The sequence below is a fragment of the Gobius niger genome (assembly GCF_951799975.1).
Source record: "Gobius niger genome assembly, chromosome: 7".
NCBI classification, from domain to species: Eukaryota; Metazoa; Chordata; class Actinopteri; order Gobiiformes; family Gobiidae; genus Gobius; species Gobius niger.
This window is the reverse complement of record NC_136858.1, coordinates 12566249-12584061: the sequence shown is the minus strand read 5'-3', so window position 1 is coordinate 12584061 and position 17813 is coordinate 12566249. Positions and strand designations below refer to the sequence as shown.

Genomic DNA, 17813 nt, shown 5'->3' with positions numbered 1-17813 from the left:
TGTTTTTCAAAGAATGTATTGGAGCTTGGAACTATTTTCAGAGACTTTAGAATGTGATCGTCAAACTTGGACTAACAAAGCCATTAAGTCATGATTGTTAAGTTATTAATACTACGTTGTTTAAAGTCAATAAAGGTTTACATCATAAACTTATTGGCCTGTCTTTGTTTGAACACGACTGTGCAATAAAACATTACACCTTCGATTGCCGTCTTTAAGGAGTACGAATCGAGCAGGACTTTTACAAAAGTGCAAGTAATCACCATCATAAAAGAACTATTGATTACCTAAAATGTAAGTGTTTGTTTGTTTGATCATGTTTTTCAAATGTGACTTCACCATTTTATATAAAGCTGCATTGCGGAACATTCCAGGCTAAATGTTGCTACATGCCATGAGTAACTAGATTTGTGAAACTGATAGGCAAACAATGAACAGCTCGGTACAGACAATGCTATTTCAGCAGGAAAGGATAGAATGCACTATTGGCAAAAGAAGACTTACAAATCTATGTTATTTAAAACTATAGGAAGAACGTAGCAGACATAACAGTTTATTACACTGTTGTTTACAGCGTAATATACCTCCACACAAACCTCACAATATGAAAATCACTGACAGCATTTTCAGAGTTGCCGGGACTTAGAGCATTCAGAGAACATCAGCTGTGCGGATTTTAACCCAAACAGTAAAAATGCAGTATCAAGCAGCGACAACAACTCTTATACCAGTGAGGCCTTCACCGCGGGACGGTGGCCCAGCAGCCAGCACTTGTGCCTCACAGCTACAAGGTCCTGGGTTCGATTCCCACCTGGATGGGGCCTTTCTGCGTGGAATTTGCATGTCCTCCCCGTGTCTGTGTTTAGGTTTCAGATGCAAATTAGCCTAATTAGCCAATAAAGCGTGGCGTGTTTACATGCATGAGTCCCATGTATGTTTATTAACCTGCACTATACCCTCCAGGCCTTCTCCAGCTCTTATCTGAGGCCCTGGTGTTTTCCTGGTTTCTCATGTTCCTTTTTACTGATGTTGAAATCACTTGGCATTGCAGTGTCAGCCACAACGGCTTTCCTCTTCTCTATTAATACACACACATTGTGTGATTGTGTGAAGGGTGAAAGCTTAAATTCTTCCAAATGCCACCCTTTATTCTGGGCATTTTCGCAACAAGCTGCATAAGGTCGTCCTCTGAAATGATTCTGGTGACTACATCGTGAAGCACATTGAGAAAATTTGTTACTTTACACTTTAGCTATTTTTCGCCATTAAAACGCCTAGAACAAAATAGTATTTCATTCTAATTGTTGAGGTGAAATGTTTCGCAGTAAGGCTTCTTTAATTAAAAGGAAATCTAGAAATCACAACTTAATAATTGTCAATACAATATCAGCCTTCAATGGCAATACAGTTTGATCACAAACATGATAAAAGCAAATGAAATAATCCAAATACAAACAAATAAAATCCTTTTATTTTCTCCAACAAAGTGCACGCCTCAATTCTACAAAGCAGCACATTACAATGTAATGGAATAAATACAAGAAAATCGGCTGAAATGATCAAATGAACACAAGTGAGGAGATACACGAGTACCTGCACAGTCACACTGGTGGAGGGGCTAAACCAGTCTGCTTAAAGACACTGGCTTCACTTCTGCAGAGGTTCTGAACTTTACAGACTTTTCTGAAGTGAACAAAGTCCTCTATAAATGTGCCACTGGACATTAATGCAAACCGCGGGGTACATCTCTGGTTTTATTTTAGTTTTTCTCCTACCCATTTCCTTTCATCATCATGTTTGCCCAAGCACTAAGTTCAACAAGAGTTTCCCATCATAGGCTAGCAAAGGTTTTGAAAAAGTAGTCATCTTTACTGGGTTGTTCACAGATGTCCACAGTACCACAAGAGCTGAAGAATGGAGGCAAAACGTCTTCAACTGCAAGGACCCAGCTGTACCATCAAGAGCAGGTATGGGCAAACTTAGTGATGCAAGAGCCACTTTAGGTTTTCGAACTTGCCAGGGAGCAACGCAAGTGCACTAAACACCTAAAAAAAAGCAACAAAAAAGTGTGGAGAGTGGATGAAAAATGAGCAATATTGCGTAACATTGCGAAACACTTCGGACAGCTTTGCCTGGCTCAATCAGACTGGTTTGGCCCCTCGCTTTGTTTGTGTAATTGAGGTCTACCGGACTAACATGAAAGGAACAGGCGCATACTCTCATGTCCGTACACTTTCACCTGGAAAACTTGTGCAATGGCGGCAGGCTCCGGGGTCCAAAACCCGCCGCTGAGAAACAAAAAATCAAGTCAACACGTCAGTCTCGAGGCGACTGCACTACTAAAGTCTATGGTGCAACGTAGTGTTTTGTTTTTTTCTTTTCTGTAGGCAATGTATTCAACAACAACAAAAAAGGCATGTTTCACAAAATAACTTAGTGCTCTTTAAATTAAATTTAAAACACTATTTTCATGTGGTGGCTCTTTTAAAAGAATAAAAAAAAAAAAAAAACTCACAGACTGAAAGGATAATGCTCTAAAAGACGTCAATAATATTAGGAAAACAATGAAACTCCCATGAAAAAAAAGACAAATATCGACCATTCTGTACATAACGCAAATATACAATACAGTACCTGCAGATGTTAATGCATACAGTACAATTCTCTTTTTACATAGTTTTAGTATGGGCTCCAGCCTGATCTATATACTGGTGGAAAAGCGGCTAATTTAGTAGTTTTTTGTTTTGTTTTTTTTAAATTTCGGCGAGAAGAGAAAGAGCATTTGGAGGGAAAAAAAGGAGAGAAAAAAAAAAGTCAGACTGAAAACATTATTATTGCGGGATGGGGCCGTTGGGAGTTGCATACTGCATGTGTAGAACGTGTCCTATGAGCGAGAGCAGACAGCAGAGCCAGAGGGGTGGGGGGTGGAGGAGGTGGAGGTGGGGGGGGCGTAGTGGTGGTGGAGGTGGTGGTGCAGTGGTTCAGTCCGTCTACCCCTGTACAGTTACATTCATGGCCGGTATTGCACGTCAACCGGCCGGAAAGTTACCACCCTGAATGAGAAGTCTGTGCGCTGAGGGCCTTCAGTGCTGACACGCGCTCGCCGGACGCTTCGTTAGGCGCGACTGGGACGTGGGTTTGTCTGAATGGAAAACGTTCATTGTTTGACAGCGAAGCCCCGCGAGGCATCTACTGCCGTGACATCGGGCTGTGGAAGTATAAATGGAATCATGCACCTGGGTGAGGCTTGTAACATATTGTGCCCTCTTTCGGTTTGTGAGCAAATAAGTCAGTGGTGCCCAACCTTTTTTGAACATAACTCCAGTGTCAGTGTACTTTCTAAAAGGTAGGTCACTAAAGTATCTGTCATTATTATTATACTTAATTATTTTGATAAGATATGTTCAAAATCATCCTGTTAAATGAGTATTTATATGCTAATAAGAATGCAGCGATCTGAACAAAAACATGGACGTGGCATCGCTATTAGCTGCTGAAGCGCAATAGGAAATTTAGGCAGGGTGCAGCCCCTTGCTGTAATTGACTTTTTTGGCTCTCTTTATGTCATTATTGAAATATTCCGACCTCCACGTGTTTGTCTTAACACGCACTTCATTGTCCTATCTTTTCACTTTAATTACTCCCGCCCTATTCTAAACAATGGAGCTGGCTCCAAAAACCCAGTCAAATTGCAAGCATGAACGCGCTTCAGTTAGCATGCGCAGAACACTATGGAGGAAGCCATCCTGACTTAGTCCATTGCTTGTATACAGTCTATGGATCTGAAATACCCCTGCTATGTGCTCATATACTAGCGAGGGTTGCCAGTACCCCTGGTTCTGTATCATAAATACACAGAAATATCCATCTGGAAAGGCTCCCATTTAAATCATCCATGACCTCATTTCAGCCAATCACAGCAAAGGTTCAAAACTTGGCTAAACAGCAAAGCACTAAAGTCATTGTAGTTCTTAAAAATATTATTTGTGATTTTAAGTACTCCTTGTTTTTTTCTGACTTCACCGAGTTGCCAATTATCATCAGTACATTTTGTTGTTGTTCCGTTCCATTCCAAATGTAAAACCTGAACTAAAAACTGAAAGACATTTTTAATATTCTGCACTGAATTTGTAGCTTTGCAAATGTATCTTATTGTGTTCTACCACACTGCGTTTACTTTTTCCATTCCATCCAGAACCACTCGCAAAGTCGTGCCTAACAGTGCCCCCAGCGAGCGCTTTTGTCCGTGTAACGTCAACGCTATAATCCAGTGACGAGAGCTCGCGCCCGCTGCCCCAGTGCCCGCCGTCCGCCATCTGCCATCACAGTTTGAGCTCGTTGGCAATTTTACAGGCGATGTTCTTAAACGCTATGGACGTGCCCGATATCCTCTTGAAGCGCACGCCATTGAGGGACAGCCGGGGCAGTTTGCACACCTCCATCTCCCACTGCACCAGGTTGTCCTGCCGCGCGTCGCCGTGCACGCAGAAGAGGAGGAAGCGCTCGCGTTGCTCGTAGTCGCAGCTGTTGGCGTCCAGGACCTTGCGGATCTCGCGCATCATGTCGGCTGGCTCCATGGAGGACGTGGTCTTCATGCTCCAGGTGAAACGCAGCGAGCGGGGCTTGGAGTCGCGGCCGCCTTCATCTTTGGTGTCGCCCGACGCACTTCTGGGGCAGGGGAGAGTTAGATCAGCAAGGCTTAAATGAACATTGTTTCAAACTCTATTCACCTTATTGCGTCCCGTCCACTTTTGCCCTTTTATTTTGCCTTCTCTCGGCACTTCCGTTGTATTGACACTTTCGTTAGAGCGCGAAGCCGGTTCATTTAAACGGAGAACGAGCGAAAATGTTGGCCGCAAAAATCTGATGTTTAGTCGATTGATTTGTGTAAAATGTCCAATATTCATTTGCACCAACATGTCAACACTGCACCGTTTCTCAGCACGGCCTGAAAACGGCTTTGTTTTGTGTAGTAACTAATTGTATCTTGACTTCTCCAGTCCCATGTTAACTCATAGGAGAAAAGGGGCGGGCACAATTCATGGTGGCGCCCATAAGGTGAATAGACATTAGATAGAGATACAGGGGAAATAGGCTGTTTTTGGCTAACTTCCTGTTGGCAAGTACAGGGTATTGCCTACTTCCTGTCCACATTTTTAACATAAATAAAAAAAACCAAAAAAACAAAAAACTGCTAAAAAACAAAAGAAACTTTAAATAAACATTAATCCTGGTGTTTTTTTTACAAATTATTTTCTTTTAGATTAGTTTGTGACGCTATTTTAACAGTTAGCATTTAGCTTCAAGGCTAAAACACCTACATTTATAAACAAAATGTCTACTCAGGTGAAGTATTTACGTCCTGTGGAGTTAGCCGTATGTAGTTGAAAGAACTGACCGTTGGCATAAAACCTGCGGCTGTTGGATAATTACTTACAACATCTTTAAAACTTTACACAGGTTGTGAATAACGAAAGCTAAAGGCTAACGCTAATTTGACAGTAACAAACATCCAAATATCGCCACAATCTCAACTAATGCTTTTGGAAGATCAATCAGCTTGATGTTTGCATTGTCTTTTGTTTTTTTTTAAAACATATTTTCATTTTTTATTTACTTCAAAAAGGTGGACAGGAAGTAGTTGTTACCCTACACTGGTCAACACGAAGTTAGCAAAAAACATTTCATGCACTGAGACTATTTGAAGATTTTTTATTTATTTTTTACATCCCAAAGAATTATTAGCCAGATGTGCTGTTCTCTGTGGGTTAGTCTCCACAGAGAAACAGAGTTACTAACGGCAAGTACAGTTTTTGAGGGGATTATGTGAGTCACCTGCCAGGCCTCGCAAATTATGAGGCCATTTATTACTGCCACAGCATATTGCTTACATTAGTCGCAGTAAAACGGTCGCCTTACCCCTACCAGCTCCGCCACATCATTATGTGAACTGCTAGTAGTTGGAAAGAATTTGGCACATACTCCACCGTGTGTGTCTTGTAGTCAAATGAAAACACTGACATGTTTGAAATGCTATTGGAATTCTGTAGCTTTAGGGCAGCACAATAGATGGCCAAATTCTCACAAACTCAGTAAATGCAATCGAAGTAACGCTAAACATGTGACTCAAATTATCTTTTTACATAAGTGCCCCGCAGCCCAGTTGTTGACAGGGTTTATACAGGCACTATAAGCCATAGTCAGGAAAACATCTTTTGGTCAGTTGAGCTTTTCAGTGAGGGCGGCTCACACCTGGAACACTGTCCCAACTCACATCAGGAACATCCCAACACTGAGAACCTTCACTAGATCAGTAAAACTTTGGCTCCTGGACAATCAAACCTGCAGTCACAGTGTGAACATGTAGACTGTTTACCAATAGTGTTTAAAATCTCTTATTTGTCTGTGTCGTTTTGTTTATAATGTCTTTTTACTAATCTTGTCTTTTGTTCATGTCTGTTGGGCTTGTTGTTCTGAGAACAGCAACCTGCCCTGGGACTACAGATGAAAATTAGCCATTGTGGCTAACTCTGGCATATTTACATGTGGACTTTGAGGACTCATGTTAATTAATATGCACTGTCCCATCTTAAATAAATCAATAAATAAATAAATAAATAAATTAATTAATAAATAAATAGCACGTAGCAAGTCAATGCTTTTGAATGTCATCTTAACGCTTAATATATTAACAATAATTTTTATGCCACATTTATAATTTATAAAAAGATTTGTATCCATTCCAGTACAGTTAAAGCATATTGGAAATAGCAAGAAAGAAAAAAAGGGCAGAAAATTAACATTTCCTTAAACTGCATATTTTTAGCATTTTTGATGGAATTCTGGTGTAAACATATTTTTTTAGATTTGTTGGAATTAACTTAATTTTAGCATGTTCGTCCATTGACCGACCCCGTAAATGATTAACAGTACAATGTTAACAGAAAACGAGAAGAAAAATAAGTAAATCAGTCTTATGAAGTGGCATGTATGGAAAGATTTGTTCTTAATACATTGTCTTTGATCTGTACCATATGATTTTCTGCTTGGTAAAGCACTTTGCAACACCGTTTAGAAACTGCAGTATCTCTCACCTTGGGGTTTCTGTTCTGGCACTGGCCTCTCCCTCACTAGGCACCCTGAAATGAATAGGAATAAAACCGTTAACTTCCCCAGAGCAACAATAAAGCACGTCCAACCCAGACACCCACCCTCCACCCTCTGCCCCACCATCACTGGACAAAAGAGAGGAGGGGCTGTGGGGGCTTCATGCCAGGAAAGAACCCACACTCCTGGGTACACGGGGCCAGCACACCAGGCGGGTGACATTTTTGTGGCCTGTAAGTTTCTAATATGCATCCTTGCTTTAAAAGTGCATGTTACCTTTCCTTAATCTCCACCAGTGCAGCTGACATACAGTGAGTTCAGGAAGTATTCACACACATCTGTTTGTCAATGTCATTATGTTGAATTCTGATACTGAAAATGTATGTAATGTAATTCTATATTCTAAAGCTTACAATTGCAAAAAATCTGAGCATATTTCATTCCTTAAGATTTGCAAACATTCCATCAAAACAAAATTGGATGCAATGGGAAATTCTGAGCGAAGAATTGTGTCCAAAACTGCAGCTGAATGTGTTTTAAATACAGTAATTGTTTTTGTATTCGACAAACGTATGCATTATTCATTATTTTCAAAGTAATTTTAATGTAATGCCAATTGTAATACAATTTGAAGCTTTTTAATGACATTTTAGTTTTGTGCACGGAATGATTTTAGCTTACTTCCTGTTCACCAGTGTAGGGTAAAGACTCCTTCCTGTCCACAGTTTAATGTAAATAATGATAATAATAATTACAAAAAAAAGAATTAAAAAAAACAGAAGGAAATTTAAATAAGCGTCAAGCGAAGAATGTTTCATAAAATTTGGGGTTTGGGATGGCGGTGCCATTTAAACATTGTTAGCATAAAATGAACATTAGCCTTTAGCTTCAAGGCTACAACATTTATAAACACAGTCTCCTTCAGTGAAGTATTTACACCCACCAACTTTATCCTACAGTTTTTAAAATAAGGCTAAGTGATGCTTGTTTTTTGCCACATACAATTTAAATATGTACATATTTCAGTGAGATGCAAGTATTGAAGCTAAATGCTAACATACATTTGACGCTAACAAAAGGTAAAATAGCAACGTCTGGAAAAAATAATAATAATGCAACACACTCAGGTTGACATTTATTTAAGTTTTATTTTGTTTTTAAACTCTAGTTTTATATGTAAAATGTGGACAGGAAGTAGTCTTTACCCGACACTGGCCAACAGGAAGTTAGCCAAAAACATTCAGTGCATAGAGCCTATTGAAATACAGTATCAATACTGTAGGGAGATGACATTTTATCTTATTATGAAAGTATTTGACTACAACATAATAAATCAGAAATTATGTTAAGTGGTCTGAAAGCTTTCTGTACCCACAGTAAAACATGGAGGCTTAAGGAGAGGAAAATCCAGCAACCATGAAAGTTTACACGAAGGCGAGTGAGGAAACAGGAGGATCAAATAGCACTGCATAACAGGGGTGTAAGTCGAGTAGGCAAGGATGTAGTGGTTCGGGTAAAACAAGTGGGTGTTTTGTTTTTGTTTTTTTTAGTGCAACAAGCGTTAGCGTTGTGGCTCCTACCTCCGGGTCGACCTGAAAGACATAGCTCTATGCGGGGAGAGAGAGGAGACAGAGCTGTGAGCGTGAAGGTGACAGAAGAAGCTTGTTGGTAAGACTTTGTAATAACTTCACCCGGTTAAGGATTTGTAAAGCATTGGCAGATACTTCATTCATCATTTACAAAGCTTTCCTCATCATTTGCAATATCCCAGTGTCTAGTTTATGTTCGGTAAGAAATAATGTTAATCACTGTTTTTAAGCTAAATAAATTAATAGGAGAGCTTTGTATATGTTTACAAATTGATTATGTAGTATTTCCCAATGCTTTACAGATGTTTAATAGTGTGCAGTCATTATAAAGTGCTGCCAGCTGCTCCTTTGCTGAGTATAGTAGCAGCAAAGGGCACTAGTTGTAATGTAGTGGCGAGACAAAAAGTATCCAGAAGCAAATAGATGGAAGCAAAATGAGTGTGAATCAATGTGAAATATTTTATAAATAGCAGAAAGGGCATTGTCTACTCAAGCTATGTGGGTTTAGCAATATAGAAAGCTTATCTTGAAGAAGGAAAAAAAATAGTTAAAGCAAGACGCCCTTTACATGGCTAAAGAATATAAATATATATAACAAATTGAATTTGAGAGTAACAGCCGACTTATCGGCCTGAATTACCTGCGCACAAACTTGGAGGTGATCTTGCTGATGATGCCCGTGGACGTGCCCCTGCGCTGCTGGGCCAGGGCGCCCGTGTCGTGGGACAGGGTGGGGGAGGCGGGCGGCCCGTTGTAGGTGGCGCTGCGTCGGTCTCGGAGCTGGGCTCCGTGGAAGGTGCTGCGGCTGGTGGTGCCCCGAGGGAAGCGGTTCTTCTCCGGGGTACTGATGCTGTGGGCAGAGGGCGAGGTGGAGGGGCCCCGCGGAGACGAGCTGACGGGACAACAGCCATTTATCGTCATTAATGAATGTTTACGTTAACGGTTTTATTTTACAATCAAACCAAAAAAAGGCTTACATTGCAATAATATTAAGGCTAAAACACTATATTTAAATGTTTCGTTACATTTATTGTCAGAAAAACAGGGTGATTGCACAATTGCTACAATTGAATGCTGCGTGGGGATAACAGTGAGAGCTGTATACATTTTTCACCACTTGAGACAAAAGGTTTAAAGGCGCTTTATGCAACTTTTTGTGAGAAAAAAAAAGTTTATATTTGTGCGTATTTGACCTTGTAGTGACCCAGCGGCTGTATGAGTGGTCAACATTACTTTCAATCACAGTGGTCTCTACAATGCTCCAGGATCAATTGTTTTGTAAGTCTTTTGGTGAGGGCACCAAACTAAACATGCATTCATCTGGATAACATCCTTACAATAGTGGTCAAAAATACGAATGACTGGCATCAACATTCGAATACTATTGTTATTTGTTTCACCTGGCTTTGAGCTCTGTGTTGTCGTCTATAGGGGGCAGTGTGCTCTTGGAGGGGTGCCCTGACGAGGACATGGACTTGGTGTGCCGAGGCCGCGTGGAGCTAATGGCAGTCGACGGAGTGCTGCCTGATACTTCGGTTAAACTGCGCACAGGAGAGAACAACCGAGGGTTTATTAGCACGTGTGATTTTACATTCTGTACCACAAGATTCCGGCTTCCACGGTGTAAAACCCACACAGAAACACTGGTGTGATCTTGCAGTTACTTTAGAGCTAACCCTCTCTCATACATTTTCCTCTTTAGAAGAACTAGCCGGGACACATTTTCGTTTCATCACTGCTCCCAGAAGATTCTTGTCGCAGTCAGCTATAATGTGATTAAATGGTTTTCCTTAATTAGAAGGGAAAGTGCAGCCTGCATGCGGAACGTGGACTGAAATACTAATCACTGGAGTAGGCGGTCTCACATACCTGCTGTCTTTGCCGTTGGGAATAGCAGAGTATCGGTCCGTGGATCGCTCACACACATAGGTATTTCTACGGGTCATGGATCCATTGGTCTAGTGTAAAAAAGAGGATATAGTCTTGTTACCAAAGCTTCCTGGTTCGAAAGATGTAATAAAGAGAAATGAGGGGTCTCCAACATTTTTCACCCACAAACTAACAGACAAAACTGTAGTACATTCATCGGCAAACATAAGTTCAGACGCCCTGACGAAACCTTTGCATCATGTAGCGTTCCCTGGAGCCTGTGCTGGAGCGGCAAGTGAAAAAGGAAAAAGCTGAAACTATCTTTCCTTCTGGGGGCACCAAGAATTAAACTATTACTATTAAACTATTACAAACTCATTTAATGAAATTGTACAGTTATTTTTGGTGTGATTTTGAGAGGGCTGATTGATTGTAATAAGCCTAACCTCCTCCACCATCAAACATTTGTTTAAAATAAACCTATGGCAAAAAAAAGGGTTTTCCCAATCATCAATATATCTTACTCTTTGAATACATTTTCGAAATATGTATAAAGATTTTGTGCAACGGTAAAAATAACTTATTACTTCCTTGTTCCATTGTTTTTCTATGAAAGATGAGCTTGATGATAATAATAACAAACTCCTGCTTTAATGAGCACAGACATATCCTCCAGTGAAATATTTACACCTTACTTAAAGTTTTGAACACATCTGTGATTATCCTTAAAGGAATAGGCCACTGTTTTTACATACTAAGATATGTTCTTACCTAACCTTAGACGAGTTAATATATACCTGTCTGGTCTTTGTCCGTGCGCTCTGTCACGCTAAAGACTTCCCCCCGCTCACTTCCGTCAATAACCTTTAGGAGTTACTGCGCGGATGTTTTGCTCCTCGTATCATTACGCCTCACAATATAGGACCCCTTTTTATCTGCTTATAAAATCGACATGTTTACATTTCTGTGTAAATATACTTCGCATGAAAACACTTCACGTAACTTTATTTAAATAGGGAACACATGGACGAGCTTGGTAGCTTCTATCGTGAGCTTTTTTGGAGCTATATGACATGTGGGAGAGGCTGCGTATGTGCTCCGTTTGCGTGACAGAGCGCACGGACAAAGACCAGACGGGGATATATTAACTCGTCTAAGGTTAGGTAAGAACATATCTCAGTATGTAAAAACGGTGGCCTACTGCATTTAAAATAGTTTATGATGATTAAACTTGACTAAAATATTAGTTGATATTTTTTATTGGCTCTTAAAGTGATAGTCTGGAAGGCTAAATGTTTTAAATGTTTTAAAACGTGTAAAATCGACCGCCTTGTCTTGCAGTTTGACGTAAAGTAGGTTATATATATGTTATTTTTTGTCTTTAGTCCCTCCTTCCTGGATTTCAGCAACTAATCAGAGTCTAGTATCCTCCCACGTTAACCAATGAGACGAGCTTTTCCTGTGAACCTGCCTGTGAGGTCCAATCAGGAGGAAGGGGAGGAGCTTGATCATTTAATTTTTGGGCTTTCTGGACAAAGAGAGGAGTTACTTTCAAATGCCACTCAATCTCTCCTCACTTTGCAAACTTACAGACTATCACTTTAAAAACTAAATAGAATTGAACAGAGGGGTCTAAAACATCTGAACTTCCACTGACACAGAGCCTCCTCTTATGTAAACTCACTGCCAAAGGGACAGGTCTGAGCTTTGTTTACGTGGGAGCAGTTCTGATTCCCTCCGCACTTACCCCGACAGCACTTGTGGTCTTCTTCCTCTCTTGCACCCCTAGTGGCGAGGCGGGCACGTCTCCTTTGGACGTGCTGAGCTCCAGTCTGCGCGCGCCGTCCCACTCCTCCCTGTGGTCGCTCTCCACGCTCAGCGCCTGGCCTCGCTTGGTGTAGGACACGGCGGGAGGCACCGACGGGCCCACTAGAAGAAGAAAATCATACGGTTCAAAAGACAATTGTCATGATATCACCGGGAGCGCATGAAAAACACAGGGGGAAAAAATGCAAAGGGCAAGCAATAACAAAACAAAAGATCACTCGACCATCACCAACGACATGGTTTGATATAAAGTGCACAAACTCAGGCCAAGTACGTAACGCAGGGCCCCGTACTACAAAGCTGGGCGAGCAGTTTGACAAATGTACAAATTAGAAGAATTCATTTCAGATGAATAGAATACAATACAGGACCAATCGTCATCGTAATGTCAATGCAGGGCCATGTTAGTACAGTTTTCTACCCCAGTGCCAAAAGCGTGCAAGTGTGAATAACTGCTATGTCTACTCATAAAGTTTGTTCCATAAGAGGCTTAAACAGGTTGTTTCCCAAAGCCAAGGTAGCTCTTCTCAGGTGGTCATGCATCCACTTCATCACTGCCCAAGTGCAGTTCCAATGTTCCTGTCGTCCGGAGGCACGGGTCCCCCTTTGGTGTTAGCATGTGTCTATTTCCCCATTTCCCCCAAGGATACAAGCCCAAATCACCCACCACGGCTTTAAAGAGAATTTAAAAAACAAAAAAGTTGGAGCTGTTTGTGCAACTTGTAAAAACCTTAAATTTCACTTTTAAAGAAGAAATATGTGCTTTGACTTGTTTAATGGCTGTGCAGCCAGTGTTCTTTTTGATTATAATTCAGTGTTAGTCGTCGTCTTCTGACAAAAAAAAGCAATATAGTTTTTTTCAAGATTTGGCCAAATAATTCCTTTTAAGCTTTTGTACAATAGAACTATAGAAACGGAATCTATGATTTGTTTTGTCAACTTTATATTTAGATTATTTTATACAAACATTTTAGCAAATTGCACTGCTTCATAGATCAACAAACAACCAGGTTTGTTTATTGGGCATTATTGACTTTCACTATGTTATTCCCCCTTTCAATTTTTATTCAGTATTTATTAGCGAACAAAAACATTTGGAGATTTCAGTCTTGGTTAATCTAACGCTTTTTATTTAGTCGGCGTCCAATTTAAAGTCAGTAAAAATCCCCCCTGGATGAAACATCTCTTCCTTTTTATTTTGTGATGTCACTTCCATTCCCTCTGAAGTGTGTTCCGTCAGCAGCTCTTTTTGGACCAAGGCGGGACACTTGCCTTGGATCGAAAGGAAGTGACTTCGGAGGCACTGCCTTCTAAAGCAAGGCAAGGCAAGGTATCTCCGCTTTGGGAAACAGCCATTGTTGTTATCACTTCCTCCTGTTGCTGTTACAACTAAAAAAGCTTTTACCATTAAATTTAGTGAAAACTGAGCTTCAAAAAGACCACTGACAGACTGCCCCTTAAACTCTTTAGTTTCTCAACTATTGTAATAACAACAAACTGGGTCAGCCCATAAATATTTAGAGAAATAGAAGACACTGTATTGGGGAGTCTGAGTAATACTATTAAAAATAATAGCTTGCTCTTAAACATTCACAGTCTAAAAATGCTCTACTCTAAACAATAACCATATCTGATCAAACTGGTCGAGCGATTGCATTGTGAAAGGAACTCGTCTGAGCCGTCGGTTACACAAGCCTTTGTAGTTCAGGGCCCAGGTCTGAAGTAAAGCAGTTCCCTCCTCATGCTTTGAGGTGCTGCAGGAAAGCAGCCAGCAGATGGCGCCAGACACAACGGCCCCACATGAAACAGGAGGAAGCTGCTACACTCCCAACAATCACTCCAAGTCAGTTATGAGCGCATGTAAGGTGACACTAAAGGTGCAGCATGGTGGAAAGGTTTTAAGGAAAGTGTGTAGTTTTTAAATAAAGTTCTGGGTTATGAAAACACACTCCCTTTTATCTAACATTTCCCATCTTCTTTTATGTGATTTTGATTAGAACTACAGATATGGTGCAGTGTAAATTTCGACTTGTAGCCAATTGAACCCTCTTTCTGTGCCTATGGAGCAGCTTCCCCCTCTAGAGGACGCAGGCGGCAGCACGCTCAGAGCCGGGGGCAGGACGCCGGGTTACTTTACTTGGCTTCTCTACGACCCCACCACCACCACCTTCCTCATCCCCACCATGATCGCTGTAGCGCCGCTGCTTCTGATTGGCCGAGATGCTGCGGGTGACTTTGGGGTGGGCCGGGGAGATGCTGGAGCTGTTGTTGATGTCGCTGGTCGGCCGCTGCCGCTGGCCCAGGACGCTGTTGGTCAGGGGCTCGCTGCCCTCGAACTGAAGGAGACAGACGGGAGAGAGGGGTGTGACGATTTTGAAAACTGTTATTCACCGGTGATGGCATCAGGATGACTGACCTCCGGAGCTTTCCTTCCCAGCAGCAGGTACGTGGCCATGACCTCGTCGTACTTCTGGTTCTGTAGAGACTCCGTGATCTCATCTTTAGGGAAACCCATCGTCACCATCAGCTCTGAGGACACATGAGCAGTTGATATGAGTATATAGTCATTGTAGATAGCATTAGCAACATTCTGCTTGCTGAAACGCACCAAATACTCCCACAAAAAACTTCAAACCACTAGTAATGTGAACCAAAATGGATAATCAGTGCATGACAAGAGAGACGGTTTTGTGAATTTGTAGTTTCACTTCCTGATTTTCTAAAGGAGATCAAATAAGCCCCATCCATTCTCCCCTCATCTTTCTCTCCTTTGTTTGGCATCTGCTTCAATTAAGAGAAAAATAAATTTAAATCCCCAGCTTGGCGCATGTTTCTTTAGTGAAGCTATGTTGAGTTTTTACTTTGTGAAGAGAGAATTAAGCTTTGGCAAGATATCAAGAAGTCAGGAAAGTATCCCCTAGAACCTCAGAAAGAGCTGTTTGGGAGCTGTCTAAGAATAGCCACTGGTGAATATCCAAAGATCACTGAAAGATGCACAAGCAGCTTGAAACACAACTTCAGGCATGTTTTTGATGAGAGAATAACATTGTAACATGGTAAAAAAAAAGTACATTTTGACAACAAAAAGAACCTACTTTGAGGAATAGCACTTACACACAGCGCTGCAGTCTGACACTAAAAAAGTGCACGAACTGAATACTTTAATACTTTGAGCAGAACATCTGTTTCCAGTCACGCTCCACTTGTGCTAAATATTTGTAGTCAATGTTCTAGAGTTGACAACTACGGAAGGAAGGTATGCTCATAGATTTTTTTTCTAAACACAACCCTCTCTACATACGGACTGTGAAAAAGAAACAATTAAAAAACAATCGACGCTCATTTGGCTTCGGTTGCTATGCTGTTGCCATGCTGGTGTGTCATCTGTATTAATAATAATTTAGGATATGGCAATTTAAGAGAAAGGTTGACATGTTGTGTGCAAAGCAATACTGTTTCCCTCATACTTCACAGACATACTAGACAGAAACAACAGGCTGCACCCCCAACATTGTCCACAGCAGCACACACCTATCCTGGATGAATCACTGAAGTCCGCCTCTGGCTCGATGTAGGGCTTCAACTCCTCCTCCTCGTGACCCACATTCATCCAATGGTCTTTCATGATTTGCTGTTGAAAAAAAGAAAAGAAAAAAAGGCCCGACACCACACACATAATTAGCCGTCATTAATGTTAGCGGACATGGCTGCCTCCTGATGCGCACACACAGAACAAATCTCATCACATGTAATTAAACCAGGACCCAGAATGCTCTCCCGGGGCCAGACCAGTGCAGTGGATGACAAGCAGAGAGCGGTAGAAGTTCAGCTGGGGGTGGGCGATAACGATAGAACAATCAATTTTTATCTTCGGTGGAGAAATCTTTAGCATTGAGCACTTTTAATGCAGGGAAATATTGATGATGAATATGGCTGTTTAATGGCCACATAATATAAACATAAGAGCTGCAGTAAAAGGCCATTGATTTGCAGAAATGAAATATTCGATCTCAATGGGTCTTCCTGATAAAATTAAATTATTCAAATTAGAAAATAAACAAGGCAACATGTGTATTTCTTTGCATTACAAGGTTTTTACTCAAACAATCATGTAGCCTACATACAGCATGTCTGTGTACAAGCAAGTGGGCAATTTTGTGGTTTAATTACAGGAACATTAATATCACATAACTGACAAACAGTGACAAGCTTTTATGTTTACCTAAATTGTTGTTTAGTTCTAAAAGCCTTGAGAAGTCTAATGAATAGGTTACAAATAAAAATCTTCATCGCCTAAAACTTTTGCAAACTTGGAGACACAATATTGTTGTGTCACAAAATTGCATTTTTTGTCCCCAAAAAGATAAAATACCTTGTAGGCAATCGGCTAAGCTAACCCAAGATGCCATTTCCCTGGCAGCTACGTGTACATGTGAGGTCAAGGAGAAAACCAAAGACTTGTAACATGTAGCGATTAGCTTATGTTATCACTAATTGCCTCGTGCAAAATAAATAGCTCATTAGCATGCTATATTTTCATTACCCCGGCTGTGACATTTATCAAAAGTAGACGATTTGTTTACATTTGTCAAAAACAAATTGTTTATTCTAATGCTAATGTCTTTTTTGCCAGCAATAAATTGCACACTGCTGCATGAATGTCCTATATAAGAAATATAATTTTATTCACAACTAGGCTCTTCAGAGTCTTCAGAGGCACAGACATATAATGGTGCGTTCCAGGCAACTGGTAAATTTCCCTCCTCCCACTTGGAAAAAATGTCTTGGAATGCCGGTCAAAGTGGTAATTACAACTTGTAAACTCGGAGACCTCAAGACTGCTACGAGTTCAAATGCGAGATGAAGGCAGTAATGGCGGCCTCTGTGGAGGAGCAGCTAATGAACAATGTTACATTTGGTCACAGCTTTCAACATAACGTTATGTCGCAAGTTTTTAATTGTATCTGGTTTGGAGAAACTTTTATATAACGTCAGTATCGTATAAGCTAGGGTAGCATTAGCGGTTTTGTTTACAGTTTATTCACCTGGAACGCTGAGGTCATAAGTCGTCATTTTCAAGTAGGAAAGACCAGTTGCCTGTAACGCACCATAAGTCAGTATTCTAGAAAGGTTTTCTGTTTTTAAGATATTTGAACAGGCTAACAGTTAGCCTAGCTAAATGCTATAGCTCCCCCTCTCGCTCAGGTCACAAATGATCTTTCTGCTGCAAAGAAATGCCCTTCACGGGACTAATAACGTTTTCTCATTCATTCTCATTCATTCTCATTCATTCTCATTCATTCTCATTTCTACCGGACAAATGCAACAGTATTCAATACGAACCCGAATTAAAGTGATGTTGGACAACTTTTTGATTATAAATATTTCAATCATTTAGGACAATAAAGTGCAAAGACTTAG

The 17813-nt window shown here is 40.8% G+C and overlaps 1 protein-coding gene across 3 annotated transcripts in view; it reads right to left on the bottom strand.

Moving 5' to 3' along the window:
- Positions 1-1449: 1449 nt before the first annotated feature.
- mark1 (MAP/microtubule affinity-regulating kinase 1) overlaps positions 1450-17813 on the bottom strand; it is a 69542-nt gene continuing 53178 nt past the window's right edge. The window contains exons 10-18 of one of the 3 annotated variants that reach the window (XM_079559905.1): positions 15924-16023; positions 14809-14921; positions 14530-14728; positions 12313-12494; positions 10566-10654; positions 10097-10237; positions 9337-9588; positions 7095-7139; positions 1450-4665 (exon numbers count right to left, since the gene is read on the bottom strand). In XM_079559905.1, coding sequence (XP_079416031.1) covers positions 4323-4665; positions 7095-7139; positions 9337-9588; positions 10097-10237; positions 10566-10654; positions 12313-12494; positions 14530-14728; positions 14809-14921; positions 15924-16023 — 1464 coding nt within the window. In that variant the 3' untranslated portion in view covers positions 1450-4322. Of the gene's footprint in view, positions 4669-7094; positions 7140-9336; positions 9589-10096; positions 10238-10565; positions 10655-12312; positions 12495-14529; positions 14729-14808; positions 14922-15923; positions 16024-17813 lie in introns of all 3 variants that reach the window. The other 2 variants (XM_079559904.1, XM_079559906.1) reach the window with 2 other exon arrangements.